This window comes from Halichondria panicea, chromosome 14 (assembly GCF_963675165.1).
Source record: "Halichondria panicea chromosome 14, odHalPani1.1, whole genome shotgun sequence".
Lineage (NCBI taxonomy): Eukaryota > Metazoa > Porifera > Demospongiae > Suberitida > Halichondriidae > Halichondria > Halichondria panicea.
In genome coordinates, this window is record NC_087390.1 from 2,798,401 (window position 1) to 2,819,843 (window position 21,443).

General features: G+C 41.2%; 2 protein-coding genes and 1 long non-coding RNA gene across 5 annotated transcripts; 1 reads left to right on the forward strand and 2 right to left on the reverse strand.

Annotated features, from left to right (window-relative positions):
- Nucleotides 1-6,622: 6,622 nt before the first annotated feature.
- LOC135347528 (uncharacterized) lies at nt 6,623-14,318 on the reverse strand. The gene is made up of 3 exons (XM_064545556.1): nt 14,197-14,318; nt 6,952-8,752; nt 6,623-6,893 (listed from the first exon to the last, which is right to left on the reverse strand). Exons 2-3 carry the CDS (start codon nt 8,741-8,743, stop codon nt 6,802-6,804), a joined length of 1,884 nt encoding a protein of 627 aa, XP_064401626.1. The 5' UTR covers nt 8,744-8,752; nt 14,197-14,318; the 3' UTR covers nt 6,623-6,801.
- Nucleotides 9,560-10,001, forward strand: LOC135347571 (uncharacterized). The gene is made up of 3 exons (XR_010398463.1): nt 9,560-9,703; nt 9,738-9,806; nt 9,862-10,001. It is a non-coding gene; the product is annotated as an uncharacterized LOC135347571 (long non-coding RNA).
- Nucleotides 14,319-15,300: 982 nt separating the features above from the next.
- Nucleotides 15,301-21,099, reverse strand: LOC135347596 (uncharacterized). Of its 3 annotated transcripts, none has more exons than XM_064545628.1 (6): nt 20,890-21,099; nt 19,402-19,453; nt 19,190-19,256; nt 16,158-18,537; nt 15,938-16,022; nt 15,301-15,681 (listed from the first exon to the last, which is right to left on the reverse strand). In XM_064545628.1, the coding sequence occupies exons 4-6, from the start codon at nt 18,511-18,513 to the stop codon at nt 15,678-15,680; spliced, it is 2,445 nt and encodes an 814-aa protein (XP_064401698.1). In that variant the 5' UTR covers nt 18,514-18,537; nt 19,190-19,256; nt 19,402-19,453; nt 20,890-21,099; the 3' UTR covers nt 15,301-15,677. The 3 variants fall into 3 exon arrangements, with proteins under 3 accessions (XP_064401698.1, XP_064401699.1, XP_064401697.1); XM_064545629.1 differs by having other exon boundaries at nt 20,872-21,099; XM_064545627.1 differs by having other exon boundaries at nt 19,787-21,099.
- Between the last annotated feature and the right edge of the window lie 344 nt (nt 21,100-21,443).

Here is a 21,443-nt window from a genome sequence, read left to right on the forward strand (position 1 = left end):
TCCCGGTGTCATAAAATTTTGGGCCCCCCCATGTTTAGGCCCCCCCGGGGCCTAGAATTTTAAAATTTTGGCCCCCCGGGCCTAGAATGTTAACAGTTTAGGCCCCCCAGGGGGTCCAAACTGTTAACATTCTAGGCCCCCCACTGTGAGATTAGGCCCCCCTCTTTTCTGCAGGAACAAAAAGCGCTTATTAGCTGACTTATCTATGCTGCATGATACTAATGGACAAAGCAAAGGGAGTGCTATGACACTATGACTTCTGGCTATTAGCTGACTTATCTATGCATGATACTAATGGACAAAGCAAAGGGAGTGTTATGACACTATGACTTCTAGCTATTAGTTATCTGTGAACCCTCACCTCAGATCCTGTCAGAGAGTGTATAAAAGTAGCAAATATGTTAGCAGGCATGTTACTAAATCTACCATGGAATCCAAAAGTGAAGGAAGATTTACCTTTGAAGTTATTCATGCTCTCATAAGCAGGAACGAGTACCCTTCATCCTTTAGTAAAGAAGACAAGCGTTCCCTGAGGCGGAGAGTTAAATGCTTTGATGCAGTGGATGGAGAATTGTACTATGTTGGATCTACCTGTAAGAGACAGTTGCCAGCCATAAATTACCTAGATATTATACATATAGTTATCACTATATATTTGTGTCTACATACTGTTACATGCAGTATTACATTTTCAAAAAAGGTGATGAGAAGAGGCTTGTTGTGGAAGACAAGGAGCAGAGGAAAAGGATTATAAGAGCAATCCATGATCCAAGTCATATGGGAGTCAACAGAACATTGGGCATGATCACAGCCAAGTATTACTGGCCTGGTCAAACAAATACTACTCGCCCCAACAGGCATGCTGTCTGACAAGCATGTGGATGCTGCAATGATGCTTTTAAGTGGCCAATTCTTCAAAACATCTGGGTTGCAATCGTCACTTAAAGTGCAGTTTCGTCTTGGTTTTCGCCCAATTGATTTGGACAAGCGCACGAGGGAGTTATGTAACTGTCTCAAGATTATGAAACAATTCTTTTTATTATATATTAGGAGTGCATATACTGTTTGTGCCAGAACGTCATCACTGGATCCTGACAAGTTGTATTGAAGGCAGTGTCTATGTGTATGACAGCCTGCAGACAGGCACTAAGGAATTTCCTAGATCTGTAGAAAATCAACTACTACAGCTCTACCATCCCACACTTAGTCCACCACAACGTCAAGAAATTGGTTTACTGGCAGAGTGTCCGCCTGTCCAACAACAACAAAGTCATATGACTGTGGCTTATTTGCTATTGCATGGGCATACCACCTCTTAGTTGGAGACTCTTTAAACACGCTGACACTGGACCAGCAAAAACTCAGACGGCATTTGGTAAGGTGCTTTGAAAAGAAGAAACTATCAAGGTTCCCAAAATCAAGGCAGGAGACCCCTCGAAGTGAGATAGTGTGGGTATCTGTAGTAGCTTCGTGCTACCAGTGCATAAGGCCTGACTCGTGGAACGACATGGTGCAGTGTGATGGCTGCGACAGGTGGTACCACATGAAGTGTGCACGTATAAAGAAAGCTCCATTCAGTGACTGGCACTGTAAAGACTGCAAATAGACTGCAAATAGATAGCTAGTTTTTCTGTTGTTGTACTTGTTCAAGTTTTGAGATGCATCATAATAACCGCTGAGATACTTTTAATAGGGGGGCCTAAACTTTTAAGAGGGGGCCCAGAATTTTAAAATTCTAGGCCCGGGGGGACCCAATCTCATGGGGGGCCTAAAATTTTATGACACCGGCCCCGGGGGAGAGAGTCTGGCAAACGGTTTTCAGACAGTCAAAAGTGGGCGTGTCGGAAATGGGCGTGGTGACGATGCTAAAACTGGCTGGCTATTATCTCTACTCCTATACAGATTTAGTGAGATTTGAAAGATTCTCTGTACTTGAAATAACATTTTTAGTTGATGTATACAGGAATTTAAGTTAGCCATTGCCTACTGGCATAGTTTTAAAAATGACAAAGGTCAAGTACTATCAACCTCCTCTGTGAAGTGGAATCATGTGACAGTTTAATTGCATTCTTGCGAATCTGATTGGAGATGTCAAATTTTGACATCTGAACCAAGAAAAGTAAATGCCAGACCCTCTCCCTGGCACATGTCAGATCACGTGCAAGGGAGTGGTCTGGGGCCAGACTAGAGTACAGAGTTCTTGCAACTCGACGTCACGTGATATTCATGTACATTAAAGCCACACAACATCACGTGAGCCCAACATTGCTGAGTGAGGCAAGTTTTTTACATTGAGTTCTCAAGATGCATCACTAAATTACTTGTTACTAGTTATTCAGAGAAGTCTGAAATAGGATTGTAGCTTCCCAGTATTATATGAAGTGGCTTGCCCCAGCCTGCCCGCTCATTTTGTGTTGCTGCAAGTGTTGAGAGTCTAGTCATAGACAGTAAAAGCTTGAAGCTAAGCCTTAGCTCCAGCTGGATATATAGTTCTGTGACACAGGCTGTGTGACTAATAGTAACTCACAAAACGATTGGAAATACTCATCAGCTAGCTAGCTGTTCATGTTCAAAGCCTTCCTCCTATATAGGTCGAATTTTTCCCAGTTTAACAAAATTAAATAGGCTTTATTGGAGAAAAATTGGTTAGGAATGAGCCAGAATTCAATCTTGTTATGTAATGGTTCACGTGACAGGCACTTCCGCTCGAGACATCGAGTTGCAAGAATTCTGCAAAGGTCTTTGCAGAGTTCTTGCAACTCGATGTCTAAAGCGGAAGTTACCGGCACGTGATATTCTTGTACATTAAAGCCACACAACATCACGTGAGCCCAACATTGCTGAGTAAGACAAGTTTTTTACATTGAGTTCTCAAGATGTATCACTAAATTACTTGTTACTAGTTATTCAGAGAAGTATGAGATAGGAGTGTAGCTTCCCAGTATTATATAAAGTGGCTTGCCCCAGCCTGCCCGCTCATTTTGTGTTGCTGCAAGCTGTTGAGAGTCTAGTCATAGACAGTTAAATCTCTCTTAGGCTTGGAGCTAAGCCTTAGCTCCAGCTGTTCTGCGACACAGGCTGTGTGACTAATAGTAACTCACAAAACGATTGAAATACTCATGATAGCTTCAGCTAGCTAGCTGTGCAAAGGCATTCAAAGCCTTCTCCTATATAGGTCGAATTTTTCCCAGTTTAACAAAGTTAAATAGGCTCTATTGGAGAAAAATTGGTTAGGAATGAGCCAGAATTCAATCTTGTTACGTAATGGTTCACGTGACAGGCACTTCCGCTCTAGACATCGAGTTGCAAGAACTCTGCAAAGGTCTGTAATTGGGGTTATAAAACAGGGAATGGGAAATGAGGAAATGAGAAATAAGAAATGAGGAAATGAGGAAATAAGAAATAGGAAATGAGGAAATGAAGAAATAAGAAAAATAATTATGTTTACAATCATCACCATGGCATTAATTTTCATCACAATAATTTTATGACATTGTTATATGAATAATAATAATTATATATATATATAGATGCACAAAAGTAATGACTGATATCAGCCAAGAAGCTAGTAGGTGACTAAGTATTTAGTTATCAAATATATAATTATAGTGGCACCTCCACACAGTACAGGTTGTCGGACACATTGTAAGAATTAAATTTTACCATCGCTTCAGATGGCACAGTGAGCTTTCTTCATTAAAGGTAGCATCAGCTTTCACTAGGCATTGCTTGTGAGAATGGTAATGGGAATTGCTTTCTTCACGCTGTAGCGAGATTGGATATGATACCAGTACAGTGTACTAATGTCATTACTTCCTGCAGCTTTACGACAGGACTGGCAGATTATTAGAATTTGCTTGGTTTGACAAACAGTTTTGGAGGTTTCTTTGCTGTTACTTACATGTAGATGTTGACATTGAGTCCAGTCCATTGACTATCACTTGCCCACCGGATTGTGAAATCAGTGAATGTATTGCCAGTATAGCCACGCACAGGTAAATTGTTTGAGACTGTGGGACTGTAGGACAGTACATGTAAGTACCGTTACGTAGGTAGATCTGATGTCTGAACCATGCCAGTCGTACATGGCACACAAGTAGATAGAGGTAGAGAGTGTCACACCGTGTACCAGAGGAACATAAGTTCTGTATGGTGGCAGAGCACTAGGAGACTTGTCAGCACCAGGAGGTACGTACCTGTAGCTCAGTAGATGTTAGCTTGGTCTTCAGACTTGCTCTGCCGATAGATATGCTCTCAGTCTGCCTAACAGCTCATTTCTCGTTCTCATTTCTTCATTTCCTCATTTCCTATTTCTTATTTCCTCATTTCCTCATTTCCTCATTTCTCATTTCCTCATTTCTCATACCCCCTGTAATTGTTGAATTGTGGAAATTCGACTCACGTGATGTTTTGCTCACGTGCCTCAGCCTTACAAGTCAAAATTAAAGTGGGCGGGGAGTACAGGCATTGGCCAGCTAGCTGAACAACACACATTCAAAGCTTTGTACTAGACTTTAAGTTGCTAGACCCTCAGAGAATAAGTGAGTGGGATCTTAGATCTGTAGTGTAGCTGGAGAGCATAATTCACCAGCATACATACAATAATAATTATTAAAGAATTGTGTGTATGCTGGAGAAATCCTATAATTATGCTCTCCACAAAATTTATACTGCAATCCTAGGATCCTGTAGGCTGGCTCCCAATTCTTCTGTTTTACTGCTGTTTTTTGCTATCATTTCTCCCCCACCCACTCTTATAAGCTAATTAAGGCTAAGGCACGTGAGCAAAACATCACGTGAGTTAAATTTCCACAATTAATTGTTGCAAGCAACCTGAAAAACTCTGTATCCATAACTTTTTTATTACAGTTATTCGGTATCTATGGTAATGTGAGCAGAGACCTTAGTAATGTCACATGATTGATGACGCGTGGCCAACCGCGATTATGCCTCGGGGTTAAGCCCAGGTCAAAGTTCACTAATTTCCTTCAAGATGGGCGTGTCATAGTAACCAAGTACGTACTAGCCTCGTTCCCAGGCCGATTCGTCTCCAATTGAACGCTAAGGTGACTCTAGCCTCGACTCCAGCCCCTTTAATAGTGTTTTTTGCCTTTCCCTGCGGCCTGGAATTGAGGCTAGGTCGACTCCGACATAGCGTTTATTTTATTTTTTATTGAAAATGAAAGTGAGTTGGAGGACAAGTGATGACAAAATAATGATAATGAGTGTGAAAAAAACTACAGTCATGTAAAACCGAATTTTCATTCGTTAATAATTACTTAAAACCGACCCTAGCCTCGGTCCCAGGCCGATTTAGACAGGAAGGGGAAAAATACGTTTTTTTCTACCTCTTTTCTACCTAGCGTTCAATTAGAGAAAAGTCGGGCCTGGAACGAGGCTAAACTGACCCTATACAAATGGGACAGACATAACCTTGACAGGCATAACCTTTTTTAACGCATGCACTATGAGGTCTGTGTGTAAATTAATACAACCAATCCTCACGGTACTGTACGATTCGGATGACTGGATCAACAGATCCGAGCTACATAGTCTCAGGTCCAGGCTGCGCCTTAGAAAAGAACGTTCCCTGGACCTAAGACTACGATGTTACTATCAATTTTATATAGCAGCCAGGAGTGCAAGTGCATGAATGCACTCCTGATTCTAGATATCATCAAAACTAAAAAAACGTTGCTAGGATTGCCAGCAAAAGAAAAGCGCGAAAAAGCAAAAAATATATAATAAAATATTTTTACTGCCTATATTATTTTAATTTATTATATCCCTTTTGTTAAGACATCCGTACCCATAATTATTATGTCTAATTGTGTGAAGGAATATTGACACATAATTATTATCTCCTACACTGCACTACAGATCTGTTTAAGTTACTATAAAGATATGGATTGGTTTTATTTATGCCACGTACCTAGAGATTAGTCGAGCGCCGCCGTCCTCCTTGAAGGAGGTCGGGAATCAAGCCTATCCACAGTTTTGTTCTGGCCTGTTACGCAATAGTATCATGAATACCATTTATTCTATGTGGGATTGCAGCTGGTGGAATTGTTGGATTTCCAACAACAGAACAAAACTGTGGATAGGCTTGATTCCCGACTAGACTGGCGGCGACAGCCCCTCGTGTACCGCGAGGGACTGGCAAACTGTCTATCAGTCACTCGTCTCAGCTGCAACGAGCATTGCAGCCTATCAGATTGCTCAACGTCATATTAGCCCTGTAATTGTAACCGCACTTACACTTCAGGGGATTCAGTGCATTCCATAGTAGCTGAATCTCATAGCAAAATTTAACCACATTATCTATAACGATATTCATGTTTAGTAGTGTCATACGATCTATTACACTTCCGCTGAGACGAGTGACTGATAGGCAGTTTGCCAGTCGCTCGCGCTACACGCTCGGGCGGCTGTCACCGCCAGTCTAATTCCCGACCTCCTTCCGGGCAACGATAGAGGGCGGCGGCGCCCGACTACCTAGAGATTTGCAATGGGTACTGTACCAGAGACCGATTTCTTGGCGTTTCTTTGTTTTCTGAAGCCAGCTAGCTGTGGTACTTTCCCTTTCTGGTACATCACATGTGGATTTTTTTAATATTCATTACAATATAAAAACAACACATCTTTGTTTACATGCACACAACGTGGCATAATTGAAAACATTACACAGACAGACAAAACATAGATTTTTCTATAGTGTGTCGTTAGAAGCAGACTGTTTAACGTTTACACACTTGTTACAAATTATATAAAACATCATAATTATACAGACAGACAAATGAATTAATATCTAAAGAGATCTTTGTACTCGTTGCTATAGTGTGTCGTTGGAAGCAGAACTGGTATAAACCCATTGTCATCGTCTGGCACCTCAACTACAGAAACAATGGCATTAATAAAACATTAATTAGGAGCAAATTTAGCAATACTTACCGATTCCTGACTGTGTGTATGCAACTGAGCCCGGGTTTCCCCCCTCCACTGGTTGCACACCACCAGCCATTACGTGCAATTGATGATGAATGATTCCAGCTTGTTGTCCTTGCTGCTCGTTATCGAGTTCAATATCGGGGAAGTGGGCGGGTGGCGGTCCGAGAAGAAAATTAACTGCTAGAACATCTTCACCCTCAATAGGTATGGCAATATCAATTTCCACAGGTAGAGTATCATCTGGAACTGGAGGGATTGGGTTGACATGAAGTGGAGGATCTTGGGCATTACCGGCTAAACATTCAAACTCTTTGTATCGTGGTACTGCATATACTAGAAGATCATGATGGTCAGCTGGGAGAATAGAATATCGTTCTTGCAAATCATTGCAAAGTGGACAAACGGGTTGTTGGTGACCTGTATCGTAAGTACCAGAAGTAGACGGGGGTGGGGGTACTTTAGGATCACCGTTTGCTGATGTTTCCAAAGCACCAGTAACCATTATTGCACCAACCTTGTCCGTAGTGTTCAAAGGTGGTTCTTTCGGATGTACTGTGACTTCTAGTGGGACACCTTTCACCACCACCTGAGCATACGACAAGCCAGGGAGGATCAGTGCAGAAGATTGCCTACGATTGTTGATTCCTTGCTCATTCTGTGAATTTTTGGGTAGCTTGGAAGAAACTGGTTTGGTTGCTATATTGGTAGCTTTTATTGTAGGGGGAATCAAAACTTCGAATTGCTTTCGCTCAAGACTTTTATGCTTGTGGTTATGCGTGTGATGCTGAGTGCTGGGTGGTACAAGCGAGCCATGAAAAGGGTGTGAAGATTGTTGTGCCTGTGGCCAATTATCTTTAACTAGACTAGTTTCTTTGTTTGGAGGCCTGGAAGTACTTTGCAGCTGTGTATCATCCTTTTCATCTACGGGTATCACGTGAGGTTTGACAGACTTTGAAGTGCTAAGTTTGCGAGTTTTTTTCTGTTTTTTACGCATCCAAGCTCTAAATTTATGAGTTCCAGGTGGGGGAGGACGGGGAATTTTCTTTTGTTCTTTCTTATCTTTGTCATCATCGCCCCCTCCCCCGCAGCCACTACCAGAGACACTTTTTCCCCCCGTGAAAGTGGAAGCTGAGTTGTTGGAAGAAGCATGCTGCGAATTCGAGGAGTTGGAACTTCGTTTAGCTCGCACCCGTTTTCCTTTTCGACCAGAGTTACAACTATTTGCTTCAAGCATCAAGGGAGTGTGTGCATCATAATGACTGTAGGAAATCGCGTAGTAATGTGGGATTGTGGGTGAATTAAATTGCCAGACAGTGGTATCCAATGACAGCGAGAATATTTTTTCAGTAGAAAAAGAATGTGTGTAGGTGCCAAAATGACCAGTAGTGGCGGTAAAGTGCTGCTTGAGGGCATGTCTATCGAGATAATTTGCATGTACATGAAGCTTCTGTTCGTTTATAACAAAAGTGTCCATACTAAATGAGGCACTGGTCTGATCATTTTGTATCGACGCCTGTTGAGCCAGAGGGAAAAGAGCTGTCATACATGTAAGTTTCTCCTTCCGCAAGTCTTTCGAGAGTATCTTTGGGACATCATTCCCAGTTGACAAACCATTGAGTGGACACGATATTTGTTGGGGTTGTGAGACAAAGTCTGTTTCGTCCGAAGAATTGTTCTGATGGTCCACATCAGCAATATCACTTTCAGGTTTAGGATTGTTATTCGAAAAATCGCTCTCTGAGAATCTTTCAACACAGAGCTTCTCTTCATCCAGCAGCGTCCCTTTATCTAGCATCACGGAGTCCTGCAGAATGGATTGCCCCAACATGAACGTGCGTAATTACACTAACAACTATCTCATATCACTCCCATAAATAACATGAAAAGCTTACACTTAAACCCATTTGATGTGACTATAATTTATATATCAACATTTAATAACGTTGCTTGTGCTAATCGTAGATACACCTCTATCATACACGGATGAAAGTTTTATCAGGACGAGTACATGAAGGGGAGTTGTATATAATGTTAGTAATGTAAACTGCGTGGGTTGACATGACCATGTATGGCTAGTCGGGCGGGCTACAATCAGAAATTCTATCGCCTGTGCTTGCGGAATACACATATGTAATTAACCACTTAATTGAGATGGCACGTGGGAGTTTTACAAACACACAGTATATGACATAATACTCAGACAACAATGCATGGTTTATGTATAGTACTTGTATAGTACTTGCTTTAATAATTATATAGCCTTGATCTATGTACCTGTAGTGTACGTATTTCGTTAAATATGGTATTTGGGGCGAGCGTAGCGAGCCCTATCGTAGTGACGTCGGTAGAAAATTTCTCTGTATGTATGTATGTATGTATGTATGTCATGGTATGTGCGGCCTGATAGCCGGTTTTTACGCACGCGGTCCTTACCAATTTAGTGTATTCCTCGTGTATTTTGCACAACTGGAGGCATAAGAAAAAGTTGCATAAATGAATCCTGACAACGAAAGCAAACAAGAAAGACTTCGATAAGGAGGGGATCGACACAGACAAGCAAGAGCCCAAGAAACAGCTGAAGAGAAAGAAGTCAGGCTAGCCAAACGCAGAGAAAAGCACAGGGCACTAGGTATAACCATTGCACTGGATGCCAATAGAGCATCCCAGCAACTGAGACGGGACACAGAGACTCCTGAGGCCAGGCAGGCACGCCTACAGCAAATGGTTGCTTCCACCCAAACCAGCAGAGCTTCAGGTAAGTACAGGCGGCGTACAGGTGATCATTACAGATACTCCTGAGGCCAGACAGGCACGCCTACAGCAAATGGCTGCTTCAACTCAAACCAGCAGAGCCTCGGGTAAGTGCCACTGACAAGGCATTCATGATGATAAGCCAGTGTATTTTTTCTACAGAGACTCCTGAGGCCTGACAGGCACGCTTGGAACAAGACAGGCATAGGTATTCACAACACACAGATGTGAACCACCTGTACTGCTAACACGCTCGCCCCATGACACCTTGTGTCACCCTAGTAATTAATTAGAGGAATATAGATGTAGAGTTAGGAAAAATTAAGGACAGCCTATATCGCTAAGTTGGGTGAGGATAGAATGGTACGGTGACCGAGAAGGGTCACCCATCTCTGCTTATCACCACAATTAACCGCGCGCGGTAGGACACACACAACGCGCGCAGTTAAACAAAGAACCACACAAATGTTCAGTTCAATCTGTACAAGGTCAAAGGTCAATGAATCATGTCTGCATTTTTAATTAACGCACGTATCATTTTTGTTGAGTTAAATTTGGTCCCACTATATACTAATGATATGCAAGAGTAGCTCCAGGACCAAATCAACTCACTGCGTCGATAGCGATTTCAGCAAAAGGAATATGTTGCGTTAATTAGTATGCGACCTTTAACCGTCGGGCATTATAGGAATAATTAATTGCGCTCATTTAATTTTTTACCGCGAGTGCGGTTAATTGTGGCGGTAGACGGATGACCCTGTAGAATGGTGGTAGATGAGCGTGGGCATGAGCTAGAGATGTTGGGCTGCCCACGTAGAGATCTATGACTATATACTAACATAAAACGTTGTGTGCCTGCAGCCTGCAAGCTGGACATGGACTTGAAATTGGAAATTTGCAAGCAGTTCACACAAGCTAGCTATACATTAGCTTGATATCTACTAGTCTAGACTGTGCGTTTAGATTCTATCTAATTCTTGTGTCTTTCTAACTGCTACTGATTCATTATCATCTAGCAGGTAGCTACTGTCACCAGAGTTAGCTGGCCACATTGATTCAAGTAGCTTAGCTTGGTGGTACTTTGGCAGTGTCTTAGTATATGCGTGGGAAAATACCTTACGTCAGGATTGTAAGGCTACATATCGCCCACGTTCATAAAAATCCTTATCACGCGATTTCCCTGTACGCCCATTTCTTTTTTATTGCCTCATTTCGTCTCCTTGTTTGCTACCTTCTATTATACTGTAATAGCTTGACTATATACAGCATCTATGACAACAGAAAGAAAAAGGTAGGCCTGGGAACGAGGCTATTGTTTTAATACAAGTCATGTCAGTAGACTACACTCATATTAACAGGACCAGACTTATTCTTGGGGAAAAAACAAAAAGAGCTGAGAATAGGTCTGGAGACTTTTGCAATGATTTTGTGTGCACTAGTGGAACTTGGATAGAGCCAATGAGATACGGTCATAGGTATGTCACGTGGTTTTTAACACATAAAATGCGAGTTCCTGGAAGACTGCCATTGTTAGCAGTAGTCTGGAGGCCAAACCATTTCTGTGTGCTCTTGGAATGTCAATCAGTTAGAGATTTGTGAGGTTGGAGGCTTAAAGAACGAGTAGACATACTATAGAGGCATTAAAATCGCGTGACATACGTAGGTTTTACATTATTCTAGCAAGCTAGACCTATTTTCAGCTCTTTAGTCTGGCCCCTAGACTACGTAACTATACTATGAAAACTATGTAACGTAACATATTTACTGTTAAGCATCCAATGTCACCTAAACATTCCAAGAACACAGGGAAACAGTAGCGGAATCAGAATTCTTGAAAGGGAGGTTCCAGAAGGGCAGGCTCAAATCAGTTCACCTAAAAAAGGTCGTCACTTTTGAAACAGTAAGCATGTGCATCACACGCCCCCTTTTTGGCCTCTGGATTTTATTAAGTCTCAGAGGGGGGTTCAATTTAACTCAAAGAACCCCTCTGGATCCGCCACTGGAAATTTGCCCCACTTTTTCCGGGCCCCGGCCATACTAGTTTTGTGTCTATTGAAATTCATTGCATTCCAAATTTCATCATTTTGTGTACAGGACCTAGTAGCCTCGTATTACTTGCCAGTTTTCATGAGAGGGAGAGAATCGTCAGGTTACTTTGGGCATACTTTTTTGTTGTTGGACGGAATGTTGGTAGATTAATTTTGCACGTGAGCTCTACCCACAACAGAGGCGTAGCCAGACTTTTAAGACAGGGGTTTCTGAAGAAAAATAGGTGGTGCGGCAGTGCCCCGAAATTGTTGGGGACACGCCCACTTTTGATACCCACCCTTTTAATTGGGGCACACCTACTGGTTATACCTATACTGCTCATTATTCATTCATTAAAGAAAAAGTACTTTTTTTACATGTCTAAACTTGTACTTCTGAATAAAGTTGTGCTTGAGTCTGAGAAATACTGGAGCAGGATTGATGGTGAATAGTGAATCTAAGGAAGACACTAGCCTCTACACAGGCTCTCCCTTTTCTGTTCTTTGTCACAATTGTTCAATAAGATAAAATACTGTATTAATCGTTCAAATACGGTATTAATGGAGGAATAAAGAAAAAATAGAGGTAGAGCCTGTATCGGGAAGTCGCGTGAGGGTAGAAGGGTAGTAGAAAGGTTAAAATGAGCGTGGGCATGCAGAGCTAGAGTTGTTGGACTGCCCACGTAAGAGATCTATGACTTATAAAACTTCGGCATATTGCCTGCAGTAAGCTGGACATGGACTTAAGTTTGCAAGCTGTTTATACAAGCTAGCTAGCAGTACTAGTCTAGATCGTGTGGTGTTTAGATTCTATATACACCATACTATTATTCTTGTGTCTGTAGATCTAAACTAATAGCACTCATTATCATCTAGCAGGTAGCTACTGCCACCAGAGCTGGCCATGCTGGTTCCCTGACTTGCAGTAGCTTGGTACCTTGGCAGTGTTCTTAGTACAGTAACTTTGAATGCGTGGGAGAATACCTTACGTCACTACATATCGCCCACGTTCATAAAAATCCTTGTGGATCACGCAATTTTCCAAACTAGGAAGGACTTTTCTTAACTGTACGCCCATTTCTTTCTTTGTTGCATCATTTTGCTTCTTTTTTGTTTATGGATGAACAATGACAACAGCAAGAAAAAGTAAGGCCTGGGAACGAGGCTATAGGAAGACACTATAGTTAGCTGAGAACCTCCATAAAACAGACACTGATAGTCAGTTGACATTTCCTGTGCCTATAGTTCTCCCACCATGCATGCACAGCTCAGTGTAGATATATGATTATTGTATATATAGCTATGCATGGTGGGAGAACTAGGCACTAGATATATTGTGTGCAGTACTATAATTATATAAAAATGAGTGCGGTTGAATGTGTTGAGACAAAGCCAAAGGATGACTAAGTGAAACGCTTCACGATCTCTCTGAAGACTGATGGCAATATTAATCACATGGAAAATATGGGCAGGGTTGCTCGATTTCAATTATAGGAACCTTGCCCATTTTTCTCAGCAAACTCCTGGGGGGGGGGGTTTCTGGGCAACCAGGAAACAATGGTAGCTATACACCCCTGCACGAAGAAGGTAATGCCTATTTTATTTTCAAGAACATTTCTATTTAGTGTACAGTGTGCGCATAAAATTGTGGGCAGTTTTCTATTTAGTGCGCTTTAAATTGTGAGTTAATTACATCATCTGTAATTGATCTGATTGGCTAGATTATATAATTATCTAGGAAGTGGACGTATATTCTACAGGAAGTGACAGGAATTTCTCGATGGAATGAAAATACTACACCTCCACTTTTTACTTGTCTGTTCTTCCCAGTATCTTCAAAAAGCGTTCTGTTCCACAAGTTTTACTAAGTTTCTACCATTGTCTTTCATGTTTTGAAGTCGTCCTTTTGTCACCGCTCCAGCTCACACAAATTCAATTTCTGCTGCTACGTATACATGTATAGCCTTTTTGTAACCACGTCTCGCGCATGCGCAATGAAAATCAAGTTAGATGTATAGCGGGTTATTTTTGAGGCACTAAATTTTCGCGGATTGCAGATTGCCCAAACAAAACATTTCAAGGATTTTATTTTCGAGAATAAGAGATGTAAACCAATTTTTGAGGCACTAAATTTTCGTGTTTCACTCGAAAACCTCGAAAATTTCGGGCCTCAAAATAACCAGCTCCATGATAGTTCAAGTTAGATAGACCACACCCACTCGTAGAATATGTGTCTATGTAATCTCCGAGGAAAAGCCAAGGGAAACCAGGGTGGTTACTACTGGTTACTCTTAGATGTAGTCTGTCCTATATTTACATACTAAGCTAGAACGTGGTAGCATTAACCAAACGGTTCTCTCCCTCCAGCTCCCACGCTATTAAATGAGAACCGGTTGGTAATACGAGACTAAGGACCTAGATCTTGTCACTTAGAAGTCAATAGAAACATCCGAAGTCAATAGAAACATACCTTTGTTGGAAGGAAGTATAAACTGCCGGACACAACACAGAAAATTAGAATCGTCTTTATTAATAATCTCTGGTGGGAACTTGGTGGCAGAGCTGTGTCAAATTCAAATGTCACGTGGTCAACCAGATTTGGCCACGTGACATCCTCTGTTACCATAGATACTGAAGTACTGTTTGCCTGGCAAGAATCCTCTGGCAAGAATCTAGATGTACAAACAAACATACATCAGAGATTCGATCTCTGATGTATGGTCAATGTAGTCTAGAATAGTCAAAATGTTGCTTTCAGTCCGACGACCGTGCAACATGCACTGCACTAGCTATATAGAAGCAAGAAGTAAACATGGAGAATCATCCCAGGAAACGACTCCATGTAAACCTAGGTGTTGCAGCTCTGTAGTGTTACAGCATACATCAAGGCCGTAGCAAGCGGTACAGTGCATGTGCATATCAAATCTCCTCTGACACTTCAATATTAATAATTATGCATGATACGAAATGTTTTATGGTGAAATGACACTTTCACAAACATGTGAATGCTATAGTATTGTTTTTTCTGCAGGTCGCTTCGATTGGCTCTGAGTTCTAGACGTACTGAAACAGACAATCTGAATAGCACCTGTGAACAGACTAGTTAGCACTAGTATAGTTTGAGCAGAGGCTAATCTAGTAATAATCTTTTGTGAAACACATGATTGGAAATGCACAAACAATAATTATTGACGACGAAATAATGATCATTAGTGATAATTATGTTAGTCCTGTCTAGTCTAGTAAGGGGTACGTTGGTAACAAACAGTTTAATGATATACGGACATTATAATTATTGCTATTAAAGCAAAAGCCAAACCATCAGCAACTATATTCCATTGTCATTATGTAACCGTGAGATGTACATTGCTAAGCAATAAATATGCCTATAATCACTCTTTATACACATACACACGATAATTATTACTTATATCAGTCAGATAACATGATTTATCTGGCAGGAATGTTCTAGAAGTCATTGCAGAGTGTATACATGCAAACATCCTGGACAGCGACTATAAATTACCACACGCATTTGCTGGCTATAATTCGACATACCGGTATAATTATATCGTTATTACAACATAGTCGCTAAAAATAGAACAGATGATTAGTATGACGATGCAAGCTATATAAAGGTACAAAAGCAACTTGCGGATTGAGAACAATGGTGCAATACAAAGATATTTGACAGAACTGAAGGACCACTGAATAGAAATTATGTCAAACAACTATGGACATTTTAAAGGTAACGTGCCCACTATATTATCGTTAATTGATTAAGTTTCTGTGGGTATACAAATTCCGTGCATGGGTATACAAAAAATAATTATGCCTATAGAAAAGGCTTGAGGGGGTGCTACGTAATCCTAGTGAAAAAACAACATAATTCCTGTGTAAGTTAATTACTGCTCGCTGACATATCAGAGACCGCGCAACAATCTTTACAAATCACCTGCAGATAAAAAGGAAAATAGTTGAGAATGTGACATACACATGACACATGCAATTGTTACTTTGAGGCACTTCGACAATGTGCAAGCATATATGCACTAGAATCACATGACAGAATTGAGGAAGTGTGGTTAAGAGAGTAGGTAGTGAAAGGTTTAAAGTAACAAGGTGTTAACAAATACAAATACAGCTACAATTGTACATCACCATCTACATAGGAAAAAAGGTGAGTATGCACGATTTATTGACAGGCTTACGTTAAGTTAATGGCGAGATGTTCAATGTAAGATTGTGGGTACTGCGGCTGCCTCAGGTATACGAACGCTGAGTCCCTCTGGTATCCTAGGAATGAAATACAAAGACTGGTAAATACAATAATTTCACAAGCAATTGTTTAGTGAACTCTAATATGTACACACAATTATTAAGCGTAGGATGCATAAAAACCCACAAATATGTAATTTGTGCTGTACATACCAGTAAGGTTTGTTTGAGGTTGAAAAGGAAGAATCTCCACCAGTGCACTGAAGCTGCGATAGTCGGATGATCCCAAGTGTTGGGAAATTTCTGTAACTTGCGGTTGTGCCTGAACTGGCGCAAGAAAATGTTCTTCTTGGTCGATTCCTTCTACAACTTGGGCACGTGGGGGTCGAAAATGCCACTCGCTCGTTGTAGTGACAAGACAGAAATTTTGAACAGGACCGCACTCAGATTCCTGTATTGATTGGGTCCAGACGAGAGATCCATGAACCTGAATCTGATCATTCTCCAATGTGCTCAACGAGTGTTGTCGGGTAAGCAACTTACTTCTGTTTCGACTCGTACTTTCCTCATATGGAAATGAAAAAGGAATGACTTGAAGTGCTGACGCTTCGATCTCGGATGGTTGGTGACTTAGTGGAAGTACTACCATAGACTGGGAGACCAATGGAGCAGCATTGTCAGGAGGCTGTTGTGCAGGGGGGAGATTCTGATGTGTCATGATGTTAGCATCAGTCGAAGCAACTTCAGAGGCATCACTAGAACGGTCAGACAAAGATGGAGGTACCAAAGAGCCAGTGTTGTTACCCACAGGTGAGCTATCTTCTACCCTAGCAGGCAAAAACTGAGAGATGATGCATTTCGAATTTTGTTGTTGAAGTAAAATTGCCACATTGCTAGCTGCGGAATCTGGAGGCATACAGTCTGTCTGATTCAAAGTTCCTTCGCCAATCGCATGATCATCTCCTGTATAGTTTTGTAGAGCACCCCTCACACTCAATGGTGCGTCTGCTTCCCCTTTTTTACGAACGTGGGCAGACGGTACTGTTTGTGTGTACACTTGTTGTGCCGGGTTGTTGGAACTTGAGGTATCTCCGTTAGAATCCTTAACCTTCACTCTATCTGCATACGACACACCCGAAACAAACATTGAGGAAGATAATGTTTCATGTTTGTACTGATCACCGTCAACAGTTTGTTTAATTTGCTCACCGACACCAGGAACAATAGTAGGAGAAGTTCTGTTCACATGATTTACGGCAGAGACATTTCTCGAATACTTAGAATCAGGTTCAAGACTTGTTTTGACATTGGGGGTTATTTCCAAAACAGAAGGTGGATCCATAAATTGTGGCGTTTCTCTTGAAGTCACAGCAGTAGGTTTAGGAGGTATCGTGAAGTTAGGTGGTACTAAGGAGCTATCCGATGGAATCATTGCTGCAGTGTTCGAACCTTCAGGCCATTTCGTTACAACAGTAAAGTCTCCTCCATCTTCAGAGTCGATAGGTTCAGGGGATGAAACGTTGCATAACAAAATGTCTCTGATCGAGCGAATTGGGTTTCGAGAATTTCTACAATGAGATTCTCTCCTTGCTTTTTGTAGAACAATGTCGTGTGATAGGTCATGTGTACGAGAACGTTTTTCACAAGCCCTCGAAGATCTGCGGTGTTTGACCTTCGATGCATTTTTCCGAGACTTTTTCCTATGCTTCCTCCCTCTCTTACGAGTTCGTTTCCCTTTCTGTTTCCGTGCTTTAGGCGGTGTAGGTGGTGTAGCTGAACGAGGGATTCTTTGTCGATCCCTCCCATTGTTATTGTCTCTTTCGTCATCACCAGAGCCACTACTGTTAGAACTGCTAACCAAAGCGCCTGAGGTTGAGTGGGACTGACATTGTCTCTTTGAAGAACGGCCGTTGTTTGGATTGCTTTTGTGGCACTCAGAGCGTTCACGCTTCTGTCCTGAACCACATTCACTTATCTCTAACGATGGATGGTAACATTCCAGGTAGAAGATACTTCGGGTTTCAGCGGTTTGTATGAGCGACATGATCGGATTTTTTACGGAAGTATTCACGAGCTCAGAGATTTGATCAAGAGAAGGAATATAACGGCTAAGAATTTCACCTTCTAGAAAGAAATTTAAAAGGGCTGACAAAAAGGTGTCTGCTTCAAAAATGTGATGATCATCGCCGCATGAGTTTATAGAATTTAGAATATTCGGTATGAGAGTTTTGTCATTCATAAGTGAGTAGCAAACAGAGAGAAACGATTGTGGATTACCAGAGCATACAGCGTTTTGCATTTTTTGATAGTTCGTACATTGAGAGAGCAAATCCTTATTATAATAACAAATCTTTGTGATATTCTTGAGATAACTAACCAACTTCAATAGTAAAATGGGAAACTTGAATTGTTTCTGTTTCTTGCAGTAAGAATGCTTATTCACAGACCCATTTGTACTGGTTGCAGTAGGTTTTAGGGAAGTACCTCCTCTAGATGGAGATAGTTCATCTGTTTTGGGCGACATATTGATGTTAATGGTCGCAAATAGATCATCTTTAAACGGGAACATCGTATTCGTTTAAGCAGAGTCAACCTGCAGTTTCATGAAGATGATTATAAATGTATACTACCTTCAAAGATAGCCTTATTCCCAGTCCATATTGTAACGCTATAGGTAATCTGGGAAATGCTGTAGCGAATGCGCACTTGCAATAGATACCCTCTACCTATAGCATTATACAATAGAGGTCAGGAACGAGGCTAGCTCAAGGACTCAGCACATGTACATAAATGGCCACAATCGATAATGACTCAGCTACAGTAATTACACCAGCTATTGCATCATACCATGAATATCATTAAAACACATGTGACCATATTGGAACTGAGATAACACCATGTAACCTGTAACCAATTGCTGACCAGTATAGAGGTCATCCTATCATACCACAATGGACACTCACTATAAATAAGAACCCCATTAGTTACAACATGCAGTCAGTAACTGTAATATATCAAGAATTATGTGGGAGCTAGGTTTTCTACCATGCAGAAGACACGTAACTCTATCATACGGACTTCATTTGGTATGTTTATACAATGTGTAATACATTAGCTAATCCTGCTTCATTTCATCATTCTTATCCAAAGCATTGTGATGCCAAAAAATCATGGGTGGCCAAGAAATATCAGCAGTCCAAAGATAATCACAAACTCAATTCGAAAACCCTTGTTAACATACGCACCAGTTGTAGTGTCAGTGTGGCTAATCGAATCCTTAAGTTGTCTTGTTAGTCGGGCGCCGTCCAATCTCTGTGTCAATAGACAGTACAGCATTCAAGAGTATTCCATAAGTTAAAAGCGTAATGGTTTCAGGAAGAATGTGTGCTCCCACTAATTGGCAACACTGTGATAATTATTATGTTCTGATCATAGCTGGCCAACCATCTGAACTCACTTGAACACTTCTGTTACTTCGTAGCCTGTAGGGTACTAGGTGACAATGTGATCTGTGGGTATTAAATAATAGATACATTGTTTAGATCTGCTATTAAATTGCATGTTGAGCTATTATATCATTAGCACATTAGTGCTAATGATATAATAATAGCTAGCTAGGTAGGCGTACAAAACATCCTTACCTGTGGGCATAGAGATATAAGAAGGGAGAGGGATAGGACATTAGTGCTAATGATATAATAATAGCTAGCTAGGTAGGCGCTAGGCGCACAAAACATCCTTACCTGTGGGCATAGAGATATATTAAAGAAGGGAGAGGGATAGGACATTAGTGCTAATGATATAATAATAGCTAGCTAGGTAGGCGTACAAAACATCCTTACCTGTGGGCATAGGAGATATAAGAAGGGAGAGGGATGGGAAACGGAGCACGTTCGCACAATCACTTCTGTGTAATGCCAAAAGGTTGATCCGCGTTTCGGCTCTAGACACCCCGCCAACCCAGCGGGAAATGTTATTCGCAGCTGTGCTGAGCATCCACACCTACTGTGCATCATATAGAAGCGTTGCGTATCTCACCAAGAGCTTGAAAACTTTCAAAGGCAGTTTTTTGAGTGTTGTATTATCGTTTCGGCTCTATCTAGTGGCTTTGTGTACCTTCTACAAGGAGAGGCTGTGACTACAGCCCAAAATATTAATGATTCCCTCTTTCTTAAGTAGCTGGGCATTGTATGCAAGCAAAATCAAAGCCACTTGGCTTTAGGTTGGTAAGTAATGTTCATGTTTGTCTTAGTAAGCTGGTTTTTAAAAGCAGACTTTTTGTGTACCCATTTAGAAAGTTACTTCAATGATCGAATGTAGGTAAATGTCTCTTTGTATTCATTGATAGTTGGTTCATCGTATCAGCACAGTAATTTATGACAGAACTTTGCTACATTTCCATAATTCTCTATCATGTCTGTGACTGTACTGGAATACTTAACGGTACAGACAGAGCTCCTCTCAAGAATTTGCTGTCCAAGCTGCTTTTTACTGCTTGGAGGGTCTCTAACTATTGCTGCTACCTTGTTGTGACTGTTCCACTAGCCATTGCTAATACATGGAGCTCAGTAGCTAGTTTATAGCCTAGTACTAGCTAAAAGCATGGGTTGGAGGAAATAAAGAAGAAAACATTGACCGAAACGCGGATCGTCAATGCTATTTACGTAGCGTTTCCCATCCCTCTCCCTTCTTATATCTTTGCTGTGGGATATATTTTAGAAGGGTACTTGTACGTGCCGATGCGCTTGGACTCCACTGTACTACCTTATAGTGGGTAATTTTCGGGGGACAAAATATTCGTGGTTCAGCAGACTCCACTGTACTACCATAGGGTACTACCTTATAGCTGGGGCAAAATATTCGTGGTTTTCGTGGTTGGAGGTCTGCCCACGAATATTTTACCCACAAATGAAGCGACCTTGCCTACCTTTACCAGGTGCTTTACCTGCAGTGCTAGTGCAAGCTGCAACCACGAAAATATTAAAGATCTAGCCCAATAATGATATCTAGCTTGTTCAGGTACTTCTTCTTGCCACCTTGGTCTTGTTTTGAAGATAAATAACCTTCTACAAAGGGTATCTTTTTGGTGCTAAATACTAGCCAAATCGTGTTCATTGTACATAAAAGTCTGTTACTGGTACCCAAAATGGCTGACATTCCAATGACATCATTATTAATTACGTCACTGCAATGGGTCCTATAGGCTATACGCTCTGACAAGCAAAGGGGCGTGGTTTGACCGTCATAATGGTAATGCATAACTACCGTATATCTTCTAATTTATCGGACACTTCTAATTACCCGGACACTCTTTTGGGCAATTTTCGTTGTTCTAATACAACGGACACTCCAGTACTTTAATATTACATTTGTTCTAAATATCCGGACAATACTTGAAAAGTTGAGTTATCATTCACAGACGGCAAGTAAGACTTAGAGTGCTGCAGTTAGATAGCTTTGAGTAGCTAGTTTTAGATAGCTAGTGCAACTATTCAGTCG

Bases quoted from the DNA above. Each gene is read 5' to 3' on its own strand.
- LOC135347528 (XM_064545556.1), bottom strand. From the start codon at position 8,743: ATGCTAGATAAAGGGACGCTGCTGGATGAAGAGAAGCTCTGTGTTGAA. The intron at 6,894-6,951 runs GTAAGTATTGCT...TTGTTTCTGTAG, and splicing joins ATACACACAGTCAGGAATCG to TTGAGGTGCCAGACGATGAC.
- LOC135347596 (XM_064545628.1), bottom strand. From the start codon at position 18,513: ATGTTCCCGTTTAAAGATGATCTATTTGCGACCATTAACATCAATATG. The intron at 16,023-16,157 runs GTATGTACAGCA...TTTCATTCCTAG, and splicing joins ACCTCAAACAAACCTTACTG to GATACCAGAGGGACTCAGCG.